The sequence below is a fragment of the Chelonia mydas genome, chromosome 19 (assembly GCF_015237465.2).
Source record: "Chelonia mydas isolate rCheMyd1 chromosome 19, rCheMyd1.pri.v2, whole genome shotgun sequence".
Classification (NCBI taxonomy): domain Eukaryota; kingdom Metazoa; phylum Chordata; order Testudines; family Cheloniidae; genus Chelonia; species Chelonia mydas.
In genome coordinates, this window is record NC_051259.2 from 3,108,116 (window position 1) to 3,125,787 (window position 17,672).

General features: G+C 53.0%; 1 protein-coding gene across 3 annotated transcripts in view; it reads left to right on the top strand.

Annotated features, from left to right (window-relative positions):
- COL8A2 (collagen type VIII alpha 2 chain) overlaps window positions 1-17,672 on the top strand; it is a 136,363-nt gene that overhangs the window by 105,225 nt on the left and 13,466 nt on the right. For all 3 annotated transcript variants that reach the window (XM_027823092.3, XM_043532152.1, XM_043532151.1), the window contains exon 2: window positions 2,627-2,811. In XM_027823092.3, coding sequence (XP_027678893.2) covers window positions 2,649-2,811 — 163 coding nt within the window. In that variant the 5' untranslated portion in view covers window positions 2,627-2,648. The remainder of the gene's footprint in view (window positions 1-2,626; window positions 2,812-17,672) is intronic.

Sequence of the window (17,672 nt, forward strand, 5' to 3'; positions counted from 1 at the left end):
TCCCCAGTAAGTTGAACCACCTGCTGCACTTGTGAGCTTTACAGCCCCAAAAAGCCTCACTCGGGTCTTGCCCTCGTTTTGCGAGGAGCCATTTCCTCCCCTCGGGACAGGAGAAGGCTGTGTGGAAACATGGAAGTCTGAAGATGGCAGCCAGAGCAAACCCTTTACCTCAGCCCATCGGCACGCCGGGCTCAGCTCACCACCTAGCCGCCAATCATGTGGAATCGCAGGAGCACTGTTCTCCAGGTCGAGCTAATAAAACGAGACTTCACAAACATTCCTTGGGGCAAGGCTCGGGGTCTTCATTAAAGACCTTTGATGGCTTTGCCTAGAGTTTGTAGCATCAGAAACTGCCCTGTCCTGGAGTTTTGTCCGTTTCTTTTCTCTTTTTTCTTTCTTTCAATTTTGTTTTATTTGGTTTTGTTTTTTCATGCCGCAGCTTTCTGCTGCCGTTTCAGTGGAAATGATTCAGGAAATGCCGATCAAATCCAGCTGAGGAGCTGTTCTGCTCGTTTTTTCTTAGGAACAGAAAGGCCAAGCACTTAATTCTTATTAATAGCAACCACGGTTCAGTTATTACGAGGATCAAAAATACCCAGCTCTTTGGCATTGTGTGTTATTTAAGCTTCTGAAAATAAATGTTCGTTCGTGCAAATCAGTCTGTTTGCAGCTCTCTGCTTGGAGCTGGCATGGAAAGTGTTGCTAAAGGAAAGATATATTCATGGAGGGTATTTATTTTATATAAACAGGCACTCAAGTTGGAGTCTGGTGTTCCAGAGCATCGTAACCCTCGGTGCTTTTACAATCCAACGTTCTCATAAGTACCTGACCAAACAAACTCCTGTTGTTTAAAAAGCACCACAGCGGAAAGCTACTAGTGCTGGCAGACCTTGGAATGGGAATTTGTTTCTGACATTTAATTTTTCAGGCCGCTGGCCGCCAAAAGCTACAGGCGTTTGTGAACCCACTGCCCAGTCTGAGAGCAACCAGAGCACTGTGCCTCTAAGGTTTCAATCACAGAGTGAAGCCCGGACTTGGAACCTGAAATCTTTTCGAGAGCCAAATCCTGAGCACACACGTTTTTTGTTAGAGGAAATCCTGTTCAGCAGAGAGATGTGACAACAACTCTCAGCTCAGAGGGTTTTTTTTTTTTAAATTAAAAAAAAACCCTCCTTCATGGAAGTTCATAGCATGGGTATAATTTAACCTGGGATGAACATTCACTTGGGTAACTTTTGAAACTAAATATTAGGTACCTTATTAGTATTTATTAGTTACATTACCATAGCAGCCAGATGTCCCAGCCGAGTTCAAGGCCCCATTGTCCAGGGCGGTGAGCATTTCAGGGTTTATCTACAATGAGGAGTTATTCTGCAACCACAGTAACTATTACCGATTAACTCCATGTGTGGATGCTCTTGTTCCATTATGGAAGTGGGTTACACTAATTAAGAATAAGGCACTTTTATTCTGGAAGAAGACCATTCACCCATGGAGGTAACTAGGAATAGTTAGTCCATTTTAAATCCACCCTTTACCTTAATCCAGATTAATGTTCATGTGGTCACATTCCCTGAGCAAAAATCACAAAGGGCTTAAAATTAGTATACCCATTTGACAGGCTGCAGAACGGAGGCCCAGAATAATTGAAGGATTTATTCAAGGTCACACAGTGGCTCTGTGGCAGACCCGGGAATTTAATCTAGATCATCTGAGACCCAGTCCAGTGTGCTCCCCACAAGAACAGCCTTCCTCTCTATACTCGTTAGCTTTTCCAGTTAAATCTGTATTACTGCATTTTTAACAGGCATTTTCCAGAACATCCCAATCTAGGGCTAGATGGAGTCAACTGTTTTGTAACTTAACCCACAGATGGTAATGGCTCCTTCACCATCAAATGTGTAGTTAGCTGTTGGTACTGTAGGATCTGACACAGTGCGTCTCTGCTCTGGTACCCTGGCTGCAAACTGGCCCAGGTCCCTTCGGCTGTGACGCTCTAAGAGCAGTTTGAGGACCTGTGTGTGAAACGACTTTGGCTCTCAGTCCGGTTCTGACTGGCAGGAGGGAGATGCAGTGGAGGGGAGAGGGTGCTGTAATGTGCTGTCACGTGACAACCGTCATTTTAAGGACATGCTCAGCCCTAAGCTCTTCCCACGGATACATAGATAAAGTTGCCTTAACTTGTGTCGGGAAGCTGAAGTGACGCCGTGCAGGCGATCCGGGACACCTGGGACGCTGCAAATACCAAGGTCACGTCCTCTGAGCCTTCCCTGCCCTGCCCTTGTGCCCTTATCTGCACCAGTGCAAAGCGGGTGTACGTTGCTAGCAGAGCAGAACCCCCCCGTCCTGCACTGATGTAAGTCACTGCGCAAAGCATAGGTCCAGCCCCGAGTTTGTACAGGTGAGCAGTGTCTTCGGGTCAGGCTCTTAGCGCACGCCCATCCCCATGGACCCTGAGCGCGGGAAGGGTTTATATCCTGGCAAACTGGGAACCTTCAGACCTACCTACTCCAAACGGAGTACTTGCCACAACAGCTTGAGCCCCGTTTGTTTGTGGCCTGTAAGGGACTCGGTGGCAAACCCATGGCTTCCTTGTCTCCCTAACCGGGCTCCCTTTTCTCCACAGAAAGAGTCGCGGTGAAGCCAGGATGCTTGCCGAAGCTGTCTCATTGCTCCTGCTTGTGGCTGGCATCCGCTCGGTGTCCGGAGGAGGTGCTGGAGGCGGAGGATACGCTCAAGTGAAATACATGCAGCCCATGGTGAAAGGGCCCCTGGGACCCCCATTCCGGGAAGGCAAAGGGCAGTATCTCGGTAAGGGGCACTTTTATGCACAAGGTGCTTGGCCTTTTTTAAAGGGAGCCTGGGGTGGAGGGCTTGATTTGGGGATGTGACGAATGGCAGAAATGGTACCACTGTCCTGGCAGCCTGTAGGATCTGGAGACCTTTGCAGCTGCTCGAATGGGGTGAAAATTCACTCCTTGTGTAATGCTCCCAGTTATTGCTCGTTTAAGGTTTGTTGTTGATCCGTGAAGACCTGCAGATGGAAGTGCAACATGTCAGTAATTCAGCATTTTAAAGCATCTGCTACACCCATGGATGTGCCAGTGGGTCTCTCACCATGCCCCTCTCTGCATGAACACATGCAGGCCAAAGGATGGGGCCCAATTCAGCAAAGCATTTAAGCATGCACTTAAGTCCCAATTGACGTCAATGAGACTGAAGCATGTGCTTAAAGTTAAGCATGTGCTTAGATGCTTTGCTGACTTGGGCCATAAACGGCCACGGTTCCGACGGCTGGACTAAGGCAGCCCTTGTCTAGTCGAAGCCAGGAGAGAGTTTCTCATGTGATTCACGCCTACCAGGAGCTGACAGAACATACCTGGAAACGGGTCTGACCCAGTCTGGGTGTCTCCCCGCGAAGAGGCACTTTTGTTGGCAGGCTCACAGCTAGTTTGACTCCCCAGCTGCCTTCTGACCTAAGTGGCCAGCCAGATACAGCATTAATGTCGCGCCCAAGAGCGTAGCCCTGTTCCCAGGAGGCGACGTGACAGCATCAGCCAGTGCTGATGACGTCACTGCCACCATGACATCACTCAAAGGAGGACCGGCTTTATAGGGGGCAATCTTCACATAATGAATCAAAACCAGGGGAGGCCCTCCGGAAGGCAGAGTGGGCATTACCTGCTGGGGGGCTGGGTGGTGGGGGCCAGGAAGGACTCACTAGCTTTGTGCATTTCAGTTCAGTCCATCTTGTGAGCAGGGATGGAGTCGGGCAGGATCAGGGACCAGACCAGGCTCCTTAGGGGCGATGGTTTGTAACTTTGTTTTGTTACCGAAATAAGGCAAATGCCCCCCCTCAGACCACCAGCCTCCTCCCTGCTCTTTGGCATCTGTTCTATCTGGTCCTTGGGCTCAGGAGCCATGGGAGAGCTTTGCCCTCTGCTAATCTCTGGGCCTGGGCTCAAAATCTAGCCAAGCCGCTGCACTGTCAGAGCAGTTGCATTTGGAGATCACGGTTATGTGATTCTGCATGATGCAGAATTGTACTGACATGGCAGAATGGGGCCCAGTGGTAAGACCGGGCTTAGTGGCCTTTTGGGAGGGAAGGGACATGCCATAACCAGGGAGACTTCATAGTAACATGGGAGACCTGGGCATACCCACCAGCCTGGGGAGACCAAGGTGCCTGGCAAATAACATGGACTAAAGGGGTGCCGGGGGTGGATTAAGGTAACATGTGGACCAAATCCATCTGCGGGGTCCCCTTTAATGTGGAGAACCCCTGCATAGGTTTCAGCCTCTTCACTCAGTATAAACCAGACCCCCACGCAGCCAGTCCAGTCCACCCTGCACAAACTGGCTCTTCGGCCACAGTCTAACCCACCCCCCACCCTGCCCATCCACAATGTTAAGCCCGGATCCCTAGGATCTTCTGTTAATCATCTTTTGAGTGGATGCTTTGCTCCCTACGTCATTACCCCTTACACAGCCATCACTTCCCCCTTAAGAGTATTATTTATTTATATGACGGTAGTGCCTGGGACCAACTGAAATCAGGGCCCCGCTGTGCAACGTGTTGTACAAACACAGAGTAATAGACAGGCCCCGCCCCAAAGACCCTTCAGTCTTGCTCTACTCCCCGTCCCCACCGAGCTGGCAGAGCCACCTGAAATGCCAGCTCCATGACAGACCCCGATTCGCTGTTTGCCTGGAGGGGGCTGCTGCATGCATGGGCAGTAGCAGCGTTGCATGTGGGGCAGACACAGGCACTGGGGTGGCGGGGGGTGCGAAGCTCAGCTAGGAGAGAAGACTTTCATAGATGTTGTGGCCAGGAGGGACTTTGCTGCTCATCCAGTCTGAGCTCCTGTGTAACAGATCAGACCCCCTCCGCTGGGATTCCCGCCTCTGGCCCATCTCTTATGGTGGAGCCTGGGAGCTCCGTTAGAGAGACAGCCCGTCTTGACTTTTAGCCCTGGTCTACACTACGAGTTAAGTCGGATTTAGCAGCATTAGATCGGTTTAGCTCTGCAGCCGTCCACACTACGAAGCCAAGTGACGCCTCTGCGGAGAGCTGCAGGTTCTTTGTGCGATGGGATCCACAGCACTCGGCCTCCGCTTTGTATTAAGTGCCGTGAAGCATTTTCCTGGGGCTCAGTCCATCGAAGACCACCCCAGCTCGTTCTGGGCTTCCTTGCCCCTTCCTTTTCTGTCTCTGTTTCCACATCTGCCCTTCTGCCCCCATAACCAGCGTGCGTCCGCCAGCAGCGAGTTCTGTGGCTCGTGGCCAGGCGTTCCACCTGCTGCCGGAGCCTGGGGAATCTCCCCCAGGAGCAGGGCTGCATGGGACCCATTTTTCACCATGATTTTCACCAGTGGGTATTTACTCTTGCCAGCAGCTTCCCAGCTTCCTGCAAATCCCCCTTTTGGTTTGTCCCCCATTCAGTGATGGTGTAGAACAGAGCATTTCCACAGGCACATACAAGCTGCCAGAATGGACCAGGCTCCTTGGTCTATCTAGCCCACTATCCCATCTCCAAGCATGGTCAGCACCTGCTACTTCAGAGGAAAGTGCAAGAAACTGAAACCCTGCAGATATGGGTTAACTTGCCCCCAGGAGATGTTTCCTCCTGGCCTCCATTGATTAGAATTTGGCTCATGCCCAAAGAAGGCGAGTTTAGCTCCTTTTCCCAGCTTTTTCCTGGCTTTTGGGCCATTTACACAGAGCTCGTAGTCCCTGCAGTGCTAAACGCATCCCCCAGTACGGAGTAGGTCCCCCAGACTTGTCATCCGCCCCGCCCCATGTCCTATTCCACCTTTCCATCCTCCCCCTCTTTTCGCATGTGGTTGTTTACGTGAAGATGTTCCTGTTCTCGAAGCCTCTCAGTGTCCATAAACCAAGTCCAAATCTCTAGCAGATGCTGCAGCCTGGAGCGGGATTTGTGATGGATACAGAACATCTTCACACGCAGGTCACACTCACCTCTCGCTTCTCTCACCTGCTCTGCCCATGTGCCGTGCCCCTGCGGCTGGGGCTGGGGAGTTGAATATAGCTGAACTGGGGAAGGATTCTCCAGTTACCTGTTTCTTTGTGTGTGTCCCCCACACGACCTTTACAAAGGCCTTTCTGAATTCCCTCTCTCCGCAGCCTGTGGGTGCCTGTAGCTGTCTGCAGCCCCTTTCCCAGCTGCGCTGTCTCTTTCCAGTGTGGGTCTTGAGAAGGAAGAAGCCAGGAGACACGCCAAGATCAACACAGACGCCCAGATGGCCTTTGGCGGGGCCGGGGCAGCTGGTGTCCCAGCATGGGTTATGCAGTACCACTGCCCAGCGCATTAACCCTCTCCTTCCCGTATTCCTGTGGGAGTCAATTCACATACGTGGAGGCGACGGGGGTAAACAGTAAATGGCTTGACTGGGCGGGGGTGGCACAGCGGCTTTCTCAGCGGAAAGGGCTGCTGGAATTGTGGGAATGTTCTTGAGAAAACTACCCGTGTCAGTAGGAGTGGGGAGGGGGAACCATACCACAGCGGCAGGGCGGGCCAGGGGGTAGGACCGGGACTCAGGAGACATGAGTTCCTGTCCCAGCTCTGCCACTGTCCTGCTGGGTGGCCTGGAACAAGTTACTTTGCCTCATGTTTCCTCCTCTCTGGTGTATTTGCTGTAAGCGGTTCAGGCCAGGGACTCTCACGTGCTGAATGTACGTCCAGCGCCTAGCACGGTGGGGCCCCGGCCTCAGGTGAGGCATTATTGGGCTACAAAGAATATTAATACGTATTGTCTGCTGGTCTCCCACTAGTCCCCAAGCCGGCAGCTTGTTGCTGAATGGAAGCGCCATGTGGATGGTGCTGAGCTCGACAGCTCCCAGCTGCTGGTCTTTCCTTCTCCTTTGGATCCTTTCCGACACTGTACTCATCAGGGGCTTTGGAGATGGAATCTGACACCTGCCTGGGCCAGTGTGGCCAGGAAGCAGCCCAGCCGCACCCTGGCCAGGCTCTGATCTCGGGAGCTGGTTCAGACCCAGAGTAAGCCTGAGACAATCTGGATCCATACCAGAGAAACATATCAGAATCCTTTCCCCCACCCCACCCCAAGCTCTCAATCCCCGGGACGCGCTTTCATGCTCAGCTGTTCAAGCTAAACATCCCCGGCCAGGTTTCCGATCCTTCACCTATTTCGGTTTCCCCAGCTGCGTTTCCCAACAGCTGGGAGGGAAGAAGCCGGCGGGTGCTAGCCCTGCGAGGTCCAGCTAACCGAAACACGGCAAGCGGGAGAAAGCGTTCTCCTCCCCCCAAGAGCAGGAGGCGAGAAGCCCCACACGTTAAACCGTCTCTGCAAAGTGACATGTGCCGATCAGTGGGGCGGGGATGCGGGTGGAGCTGAGCTCATTGCTGTGTGATCAGCCGTTCGGAAAACCACCTGCCAACCCGCCGCTTTTTCATACCTGTCTGCCCTGCTCCAAGCATTCCCCTCCCTCTGGCTCACCTCCATTTCTAGCCACCCTCCCGTCTGCTCGATCCCAAACACAGGTGCATGGGATTCTTAAACCAGAGGCACTAGGGGACAGAAACCTGACTGTCAGTGTGTTTGGGGTGTGCTAATTAAATGTCCTTAGAGGAATGGCTTTGCCCGGATTTTTGTCTCTATAAACAGTGATTGTTTTTAGTAAAAGGCAGTTTTTCTACACTCCATGTTGGATACCAAACGAGGACCAACACGTTACTTGGCTCGCTGCGCCACTGATGTAATAAACTTTGCTACAAAGCTGTCCTCTACCACTTGAGCCAAAGAGTAATTCCATTAGCTGGCAGCAAGTATTAGGGCTGTTGTCCTCTTGTGGACCAGCCATCAGGAGGGACATGCCACGCTTTGCCAGTGTGTTTCCCTTACACTGCGCATCAAGTCTCAAGGGAGAAATCCCTACTTTTCACTACCTCTGCCATTGCTCAGAGGGGCCTAAGCTGTAATGTGTCAGCAGGGCGGAACATGGTGCGTGAACATTCACAAGCTTAATTACATCCAGCTGCCTGTCATCGTAAAATGGTAATAATGATACTGTCTCCATTGTAAAGTGCTGTGAGATTTACTGATGAAAAGTGCTAAGTACGTAGCATTATTATTCCTGATTAGGACCTCCAGATTTGGCCCATTGTGAGATCATTCAATGAAAGGTACTAGCGAAGTGGAAATTAATTATTATTGATTATTATTTTACCAGCCCAGTTGCTGCAGTAGGTTAAAATTACAGCCCTTGACAAATGCAGCTGCTTGTTACAAACACCAAACCAGTGAGAGAAAGTTCAGATGATTTAGTGGCCGTGAGATGGGTGACTAAGAATTGCTTCTACCACCCTGAGCTCACCGCTGATGAAATGCCGCAGCAGCACCAATCCCAGGGGAGAGCAGGGATTTCCAGGCTGCGCTGTCAGTTAACAGCAGACATTCTCCAGCAGCTGGAGAGGAAGGGGCAAGGAAGCCTCGCTGAGCTCACACAATGACCTCCCTGAGCCAAGAGAGACAGCGTCCGTGGTGCTGTGTAACCCGACTGGCAGAGAGCACAGCGATCTGGAGAATGCCCAACAGGCCGGTGCTCTCTGGGCCGGGTCTCCTTGGAATTAGGTTGCGGGAACGCGGCCTATGAACATTCTCCAGCTTAGTTTCCTCAGTCTGTCTGTCATGTTAGGTACTTCTCTGGCCGCCCTTTCCACAGCATCTGAGCACCTCGGCAGCTTTCCTGGATTTATCCTTGCCGCCCGCAGCCCCTGGGAGGCAGGGCAGGGCTGTGACCACCATGGTACAGATGGGGAGCTGAGGCACAAAGAGACTAAGTGGCTTGCCCAAGGTCGGAGAGTCAGTCTGTGGCAGAGCTCGGCATTGGCCTCACCACTCCCCAGTCCCAGGGTAACCATCCTCTCTCCAAAGGGTGGAAGTTCCCGGTAAATCCCTCACCTGGGCACACCAGCCGCTAGAGGAGATCACAGGTGACTAACCAGAGCACTTGGGTGGCAGGAATCCTTGGACCAGATCCTCAAGTGGTGTAAATTGTCTCCATTTACTTCAGTGCTGATTTACACCACCTGAGGATCTACTCCGGTTTATATTACCGCATTGTGGCAACCCCACGCCCTTCCTCCTGGGGACGGGAGAGGCAGAGCAGCGACAGCTCCCCCGCCTGCGCTGCGTGGTTTGATTCCTGCTCGTTAATTAGTATTGTGGTAGCCACTGTTCCCTCTAAGCTGTGCGCGTGTGCGCGCGCACACAGATCTGAAACCCCGTGCGCACAACAATTTGCACAGAAGAATTTTTTTGCGCACCCAGCCTGTCAAAAATTAGAGGGAACATTGGTGGTAGCAGCTGCAGGCTGCTGGGCACTGTACAGACACGTAACAGAGACGGTCCCTGCCCCAAGAGCCTTCAGTCTAAATCTCGAACAAGAGACCACAGCCAGAAGCAGCAAACAGATGGGGGAGCACAAGGAAAGAATGAGTCTCTGCTGGTCCCTGCACCCCAGCCATGTTCACTGACCCTCGCATGGAGCAGAAGCAGTGACTAAGAAGGGGCCGTTTACACAGAGTCATTTTTCTAACCTGATCTGGATTTGGAGCGGCTGCTCTTCATGGCGAGTTGTTGGGTTTGTCATGATAGTTGCCTTGACCTGGGGCTGGATTGGCTTCTCTAGGGTACCCTGGCCGGAGCAGACTCCTCCACTGACCAGCGCACACTGGGGGACTGCCTCTGTTCTCATTTGCAGCCGTATAAATCCGGAATGATTTCGCTGACGTCGGTGAAGTGACTCCAGATTTGACGCCCGTGTAACGGGGAGCGGAGTCCTGACCCGTGTGCTGGAAATAAACATGCAGTGGAGTGTGCCCAGGAAACTGAAGCATGCCGCAGGCTTTGGCGGGGACGGACTGCTGGACACCGCTGAAGTGGTTATGATCGGATGGGCAGCCCTAAGTACAAATCATGATTCAAGCCATCCTTGGTGCAGGGCCCTTGCCAGGAGCTCTTTATCTGAGCAGTGTCGGCAGAGGATCACAGAAGTACCTGAGCTCATAAATATGGCCGCAGACAACGCAGTGCAGCGGCCCAGTGCTGAAACATTAGCTACCTGATGAAAGCTGGATTGCAGGCTCATTCCAGCTGGGGAAAACCTCTGGAGCCTGCTCCACTCAGTTAGCTCAGGGCTGGACCCTCCAGCCTGGCGGGAGTGTTGGCTCCAGGAGGAATAACTTCTCGGGGGGGGAGGCTGCAGGAGGCTGCAGAAGGCCAGCTTGCTAGTGCCTGATTTACGAGGAATCTGAATGGCTAACAAGACCTTAGATCAGCACATGCAGCAGGAGAAAAAACCCAGCAAAAGCTGGAGTTGAAGTGAGTGAAGATCTCCGCCCCGCCAGCTGCTGGGAGTCTGTTCTCTGAATCCCAGCCAGAGACAGAAACTCCACATGCAGCCTCACCAAAAAGGAACGTTTTAGCTGCTGATGGGACTGAAGTCAAATATCTCTTTGCTGGTTTTTTTCCTATGTACTCTAGCCACCTATGAGACAGAATTGTCATTGGTTGTAGTACCTACAGTGCTAGGTAGGTAGACCAAGGGTGTGTGGGGAAACTGAGGCACGGAGAGTAAATGACTTGCCCAAGGTCACAGATCAAGCCAGTGGCAGAGTAGGGAATAGAACCTACATCTCCTGCATCCCAGGCCAAGGCGCTATCCACTGGATGACACTGCTGCTCTGAGGGATCAGGTGACAGACAGTCCTCTGAGCTCACCTAACTGGCCATCCTAGCATGAGCTTCGTAAGAGAGAGAGAGCTGCTTAGGGCAAGCAAGAATTGCAGTGAAGGCCAATCTGAGCCACCCAGGAGAGGCCAGAGGCGGCCTCAGTCCTAGTGGCTGTTGAGAGAACGTGTTACTCTGTCAAGGAGCGCGGTATATGGCTGCAGGGTCACTGTAATGAAGGCAGATGCCCCGGTAATGGGCACGTGCCCCTACATCTGTCTGTCTTACCCAACAGCGTAAGTAACACACTCAGGATTTGCTGGTGCTTTGGTAATTCCTGTGTGTTATTACACCCCCAAAGGGGAAAAATACTCCTCCGGCTCCTGGCGGAGAGTTATTTATAGACCCCACTGCCCTGAATCCAGCCAATAGTCCACTTATTTAATAAAACCAAGATGACAATCTAGCGGTCAGAGCTTGGCACTGGGAGTCAGGACGCCTGGGTCCATGGGTCCATGGGACTTGTGAGAACAAGACAAGGGGGCAGTGTGCGAGGGACCAGAAAACGAGGCTGCGAGAGACTCCGCAGACCTGCGAGCTCTTCAGGCGGGGACTGTCTGTTCTGTTTGCACAGCGGGCCATGGCTGGGGCCGCTGGCGGCTATGGCAAAGCAAAGACCAACTGAAAGGCGATGAAGTACCTCCAAGCCCCGAAGCAGGACGGCAGGAGGAGTGAAAGACAGGACCTGGCTGCCTTCCTCATTAGTCTGGTGGTGGCAGCGAAAGCTGCATCTGGGTTTGTCAGACTGGGCGCGCCTGCCCTGGCCTCTGCCTCGCCTTCCCTGATGTCACCGGGGTCTGAGGAGGCCATTTTGCTCTGCTTGGCATTGCAGACCGCACGTCCCTGTTATCCACAGAGTGGCAGCAGCCTTGAGGTGAGGATGGAGAGGGGGGTGGCTAGCCCCAGAGGATCCAGCCAAGCCGGGGAGCAGGAGATCTCATGACCCCTGTCTCCCCGGTACACACGCTCTTACTGCCCTGGCAGTTATCCACTCCGCTGCTGCCCGTAGCTTTACGAAACTCTCACGGCAGCTGCTTTCCAAGTGGCCCAAGCTTTGTGTGGCTATTTCCACCCAGGAGGGGGCAGGAAACGGGCACAAAGAAGCATCACTTCTTTCAGCCAGGCCACATTCGAGAATATTTATTAAAAACTCAGGGGGTTGCTTTGATAAATCCCCAACACCGGAGAGGGGAGCTGGCTGCAGGGGGCGGGGGGGGGGATGCGTTGGACAGCTGGGGGAAGAGCTCGCACAGCTGAGAGAGGTCAGGAATTTGCATAGTTGGGAGGGGGTAGGGGAAAGTTGCCTACCCCGTCACACAACACAAGAACCAGGGGTCACCCAATGAAATTAACAAGCAGCAGGTTTAAAACAAACAAAAAGAAGTATTTCTTCACACAACGCACAGTCAACCTGTGGAACTAATTGCCGGGGGGTGTTGTGAAGGCCAAAAGTATAACTGGGTTTAAAAAAAAATTAGATAAATTCACAGAGGATAGGCCCATCAATGGCTATTAGCCAAGGTGGTCAGGGATGCAACCGCATGCTCTGGGTGTCCCTAAATCTCTGACTGACAGATGCTGGGACTGGACGGCAGGGGATGGATCACTTGGTAACTGCCTGTTCGTTCCCTCTGAAGCACCTGGCACTGGCCACTGGCCAAGACAGGACACTGGGCTAGCTGGACCATTGGTCTGACCCAGTATGGCCGTTCTCATGAAAGGGGAGGCGTTTGCATAGCTGGGCAGGGTCGGAGTAGGAGTTTGCACAGCCCTGGACCAATGACGTCCCTCTTTTTATGACACCAGTGTACAAAGGGGAGGCGCTTCCATCCTTTTCTGTCCTTGGGAAAGCTGCCGGGCAGGGACCTTTCCCACTGGGCTCTGATGGCGACTCTAACTGCTTGTGGAGGGAGCTGGTGGAAGGAGCCAGAAGAGGCTGGCTAGTCCCCATCGTCTCCTCTTGCCTCACCTTTTATCCCCGGTGGGTGCGGGTAGGATTTGAGGCTTCTGCATGGCAGCTGCTTTCCCGCTGGAAAGTGACCATCAGAGCTGCAGCATAAATCACATGCCACTGCAGCCTCCTGGTTCAAAGGCTGCCGAGTCAGCCAGGTGTGTGCCAAGCCCACACACTGAACTGGCAGCTTGCCCCTGGGCCTGCGGCGCCTGCCCGCAGGGCTCGCGCTTGGCTTGAGGCTTTGGGACATGGCACAATGCATCCTGTGCTTTTACCGTGTCATGCCTGGGGGACGCTGCCCCCGCTTTGCTTTGAAGGAAGGGTTGTAGCAGTGCGTGCGTTACGGGCGCACCTGGAGGACGCGGGTCAGCTGCGCGGTCACACAGCAGGAGACAGGCCCTCCGCTGGAGAGCTTACAGGCACAGTTGAGAAGGGAACCAGAGGGGAAGTGACTTCCCACAAGTGGGGCCAGAAGCCAGGGTGCCTGAGTCTTAGTCCAGTGCCCGCTCCACTAGAGGGCAAGTGCACACCTGGAGCACGCTCGCCTCTGCCGGCAGGTCCAGGCAGCGGGACCCAGAGCAGGGCCCGAAAGGGAGGCGGCTCCCCCTGCCCTCCCAGCTCCGGCACCCCGGTGTATCGCAGCAGGAGACGGCACCTGCTCTAGGAGCCACACGTGCTGACTGGCCTTGGCGGCGCACGCGGCTGCTGAGGGAAGCCGGTGCGAGGGGCACTTCAAGCCTCCAACCAGTGGCTCAGAGAGGGCCTGAAATGACCCTACCTATGGGTGCCACCTGCCCACTGGTGACGCCTGCCGGGGGACCACCATTTCCTCTGCTTCGATTGTAAGCTCTCCAAGGCAGGCACTGTCTCTGACCACGTGTCCGTAAGGCACCTAGCCCAATGGGGCCCTGAGCCTGGGTAGAGCGTGGCGGCTCTACCAGACTAATCAGTCATTGTCAGCTGGGATGTGGCTATGCGCTCTCTTTGAACACAGTGTTAGTCATGCCGACAGACCAGGCCCTCTGGCTCCTCCGTAGCGCTGAGGCTGAGAGAATGGCGGCTGTTTTGGTTCTCCCGCAGCTCCAAACAAAAGGGGGAAAATGGGTTTGGGTCAAATGAAGCATTTTATTTCATTTCCCGCATTTTACAAATTGAAACAAAATGACTTTTTTCCCGGTTTCATGAGTCACTTTCCCCTCTGGGGGCACCCAAAGGGCGTGGCAGGGAACCGTGCCACGCAGAGCTCCAACTCTGGCACTCGTCATTAGCGAGAGCCGGCTGGTTCCAGCACTGTGCTGCTGGCCCCCTCGGACTGTCGCGTCTGCCTGGTTTGGCTGGTGGCCATGTCCCGGCTGGGTGTGTCGCATTGGCACCCCTTCTCCCAAGCTTCACCGTCCCCTCTCCCTGCAGTTGCATTGCTGCCTGGGAGGCTGTGTTGGGAGGAAGGATGGTTTGGGATAAAGTTGGGAGTCAGGATTCCTGAGTCCTATCGCTGGCTGTGCCATGGGCAAGTCACTGTCCCACTCAGCGCCTCAGTTTCCCCCACCTGTAGAAAGGCAATGCTGTGGCAGGGGCTGGAACGCCCCCCAATTAAAGCTCTTGAGGTGTAGCCAGGGGAGGATCCTGTGGCAGCTCCAGGCCATCCTTGTATGCAACTGACCCTGAAGGGCTTCCAGGAGAGAGAGGTTAAGCTCACAGGTCTTTGCTTAGCCCGGAAACCCACCCTGAGTGGCCTGGGAGACTGAGCTGTTGCAGGCCGGGTTCCTAGCTTGCTGGCGCCACCTAGTGCAAATGTCAGGCGTTACCTTTCTAAAAAGCCAAGTTGCTTTTCTAAATTGCAAAGGGGAAAAGAAAATTAAAAATTCGCTCCCTGTATGTTAGTTAATACCCCGAGGGGACGTGAGGCCTCTTTCCTGGGGAGATGGTGGAAGTGAAAGCCTGGCTCCCCAAGGATGAGGCTTGACGGGACACCCCCGCCCCCCAAAATCTAGCTGAATGGATCATTATACTTTAGGAGTCTTTGTGGTGATTCCAGCTATTGCCCAGCACCTTCCCCCGGCACAGGAAACTTGATTTTGTTCAGCTTCCTCCTAGTTCGAGCCATCCCGAGGAGCATGTTACCATGCAAGCACAGCGAGCCATAGCACCGGAGGACGTAGTTCTCACAACTAAGGCCAGATCCTCAAAGGTATTTGGGCACCTAAAGCCCTGTGAGGATCTGGGCCTGTCTGTCTGTCTATCTATCCCCAGACGTAGCTCTAGCGAGGTTTTTATAACCTGCTTAGCACTGTGCCATCCTGCATTGGTATCAGATTCGCTCTTCAGAGACGCGGTGTTGTCTCTGAGACCTTACATTGTTCTGAGCAGGGTGGGTGGCACTAAAAACCTTTAAAACATTCAAACGTTAACTATTGGTGAGATTTTTAAAAATAATTATTTTAAAAACAGGAAAGGGGAACTTTAAAAACACAGCTATGCGTCAGGACAGATGGCGGTGGTCTCTTTATTGCGGTGCAGGGTTTACTTCTGGGGCTCCAGTCTGGACTTTGCCTTCTGTTCCTTTGGGTCTGCTCCAAACCCTTCCCATTATTATAGGGCAGGAGTGAGCAACAGCCATGCGTATTAAATACACACAAGGGCCCTGTATTAATGGCTTCACAGCCTGGTATTGCGGGTAGCCGTGCGTTTGGAGGTTACCTAGAGTGCAGGAGAAAAGCGAATTTCCCTGGGCCCTTGCCTTGTAGCAGAATAGGGTAGTACCTATTTGAATAGTTTGTGAGACCTCTAGTGGTGCTCACTGTGGGCTGTTTTAAAAGCCATTGGCCAGAGCAGCAGGAGGTATTATTCAACTGGACGGTGCACATTTGTGGATAGTTCGTAAGCAGGGCTATCTGGAACCCAACGATCCCTGCAGGATTTCTTCACATCATTTTTGTTGTGCAAATGACAAAATACCAGTCAGCCCTATCGTTTTCATTTTGGGCTGGGTCTCCCCCATACAGTTAAGTTTCCCCGCTGCTGCAGGGTCCCTAAATGCCCAGACTCTCTCTGGTGCTCTTGCACCGGTGGGAAGTGAGCAGTTTTAAAACCAAACTGCTTAACCCCCAGAAAGACTCGCCATCCTTTCACATCAGGAAAATGCCGCCCCAAGCGTGGCTAGGAGCGTATCAGCTTCCTTTTTATTTTCTTTGGGGATCGTGTTTATCATAGAAATCTGTGCCTTAAGCCAGATGGCGTCTAGAAGAGATGCTGCGCTCAGTGTATACGGCATCAAGCCGCACACTGCGCTTGGGAAAGAGAGATCGTCACATGCGTGACGGGGGACAAGAACTACACGTTAGCTGGTGCCAGTGATTTCTCCACCTCTTCTGTGTCTTGGCCTCATGTTACAACAGACAAGTGTTGCTCCCTGCCCCCCAAAGAGCCATAAATACAGGGAGGATGGTCACGACCCTTTGCAACCTGTTGGCAATGGTTGACAAACCATGCACCGGTCCAGTGGTTAGAGTAGGGGAACTGCCTGCCTTGTTTTCATTCCCGGCTCTGACCCCAACTCACTTTGTGATCCTGGGCACGTGCGCATCTTTGGGCACGGAAATCTGTCTCTGCCTCAGTTTCCCCATCTGTCAAATGGGGTAGTGATACTTACCCACCTGACACAGAGAGTTACAAGACTTAGCTAAATCAGCATTTGCTCAGCAACTCGTGGTCCTTGGAAGGTGGAGGTCAGCGTTCAGACATGGTTAGCAGGGGTTGAAGGGGCTGCTGTCTGAGGAATGGACTTTAACAGAGCTAGCAGCCCGATTTTTAAAAGTAGCTGTAGCTAATAGTATTTTCAAAAGCACCTATGCACCTAACTCCCACTGGAGTCACTAGGAGTTAGGCCTCTAAATACCTTTAAAAAGCTGGTCCTCCCTGGGCAGTGTTTGGCTAAGTGATGCCAGTGCGCTCTGTGAATATGTGCAAACCAAGGGGGAAGAGTTATTGTGTTGGGGTGGGTCAACGGGCCTTTCCCATCTTAACGCACAGACCTAGCCACGTGTGTTGTCAGTGTTTAAAACTTATCCATAAACACAGTCAATGAACACGAACGATTAATGAATGAACTAATTAATCAGTGAACCAGGTCCTCTCTTGTGGATGCGTAAGAACAACGAAGTCTACCCATTTTTGAGCCGTGCTAACAAAAAACCCACAAAGGATGTAGCCCCTTATCTGCTGTACTTTGCTCTGAGTGTGCTGTGGGCTCGATTCCCCCAGCCAAATGTGGGGGCATGGGGTCTAGTGGTTACAGCACAGCCGTTAAGGGTTCTACTCCTGCGTCTGCCTCTGACCTGGTGTGTGACCGTGGCCAAGGCTGCAGAAGGGGGGTAGTTATTACTGCCTCTCGGGTGCTGGGCAGCTTAGCAGGTGTGTGAGCGGCACTCTGTCCTACCCGCCGAGGGCAGCTGCTCCCCAGACCATGCCTGGTCTTTTCAAGGAGCAGAGGAAACTGCTTCCTCCGCAGCATCTCTGCCTACAAGGGTCAGTTTGCACCTGCACACTGGCGTCGATCTGGGCTCCGTGTCGCTGTCTGTCCCATGCGCAGGGACACAGTGTTCAGGAAGGGCCTATGTTTTTGGGATGCCATGACCTAGAAAAGTGTTTAAGGTACAGTTCCCGCCTGGGCAGAGGGTGGCTTAGGCGTCACTTAGTCCCCCTTCAGCCCAGAGGTAACACAGAGCCGAGTGATAGGATCCTGTTCCTGGATTTATGTGCAGCTTCGCGGGCAGGGCCAACACTACGCCTGAACTTGGTGCAGAGCTGGAGGCACAGGCTTCAGGGCAGGGCACTATGGTTTCACTAGGCGTGGGTGTGCATGTGCAGCGCCTTGCACTGTGGAGCAGAGATCCTTGACGTACACGGAATAAGGCATTAGTTAAGTCAGACCCCTTTGCTGGCTCAC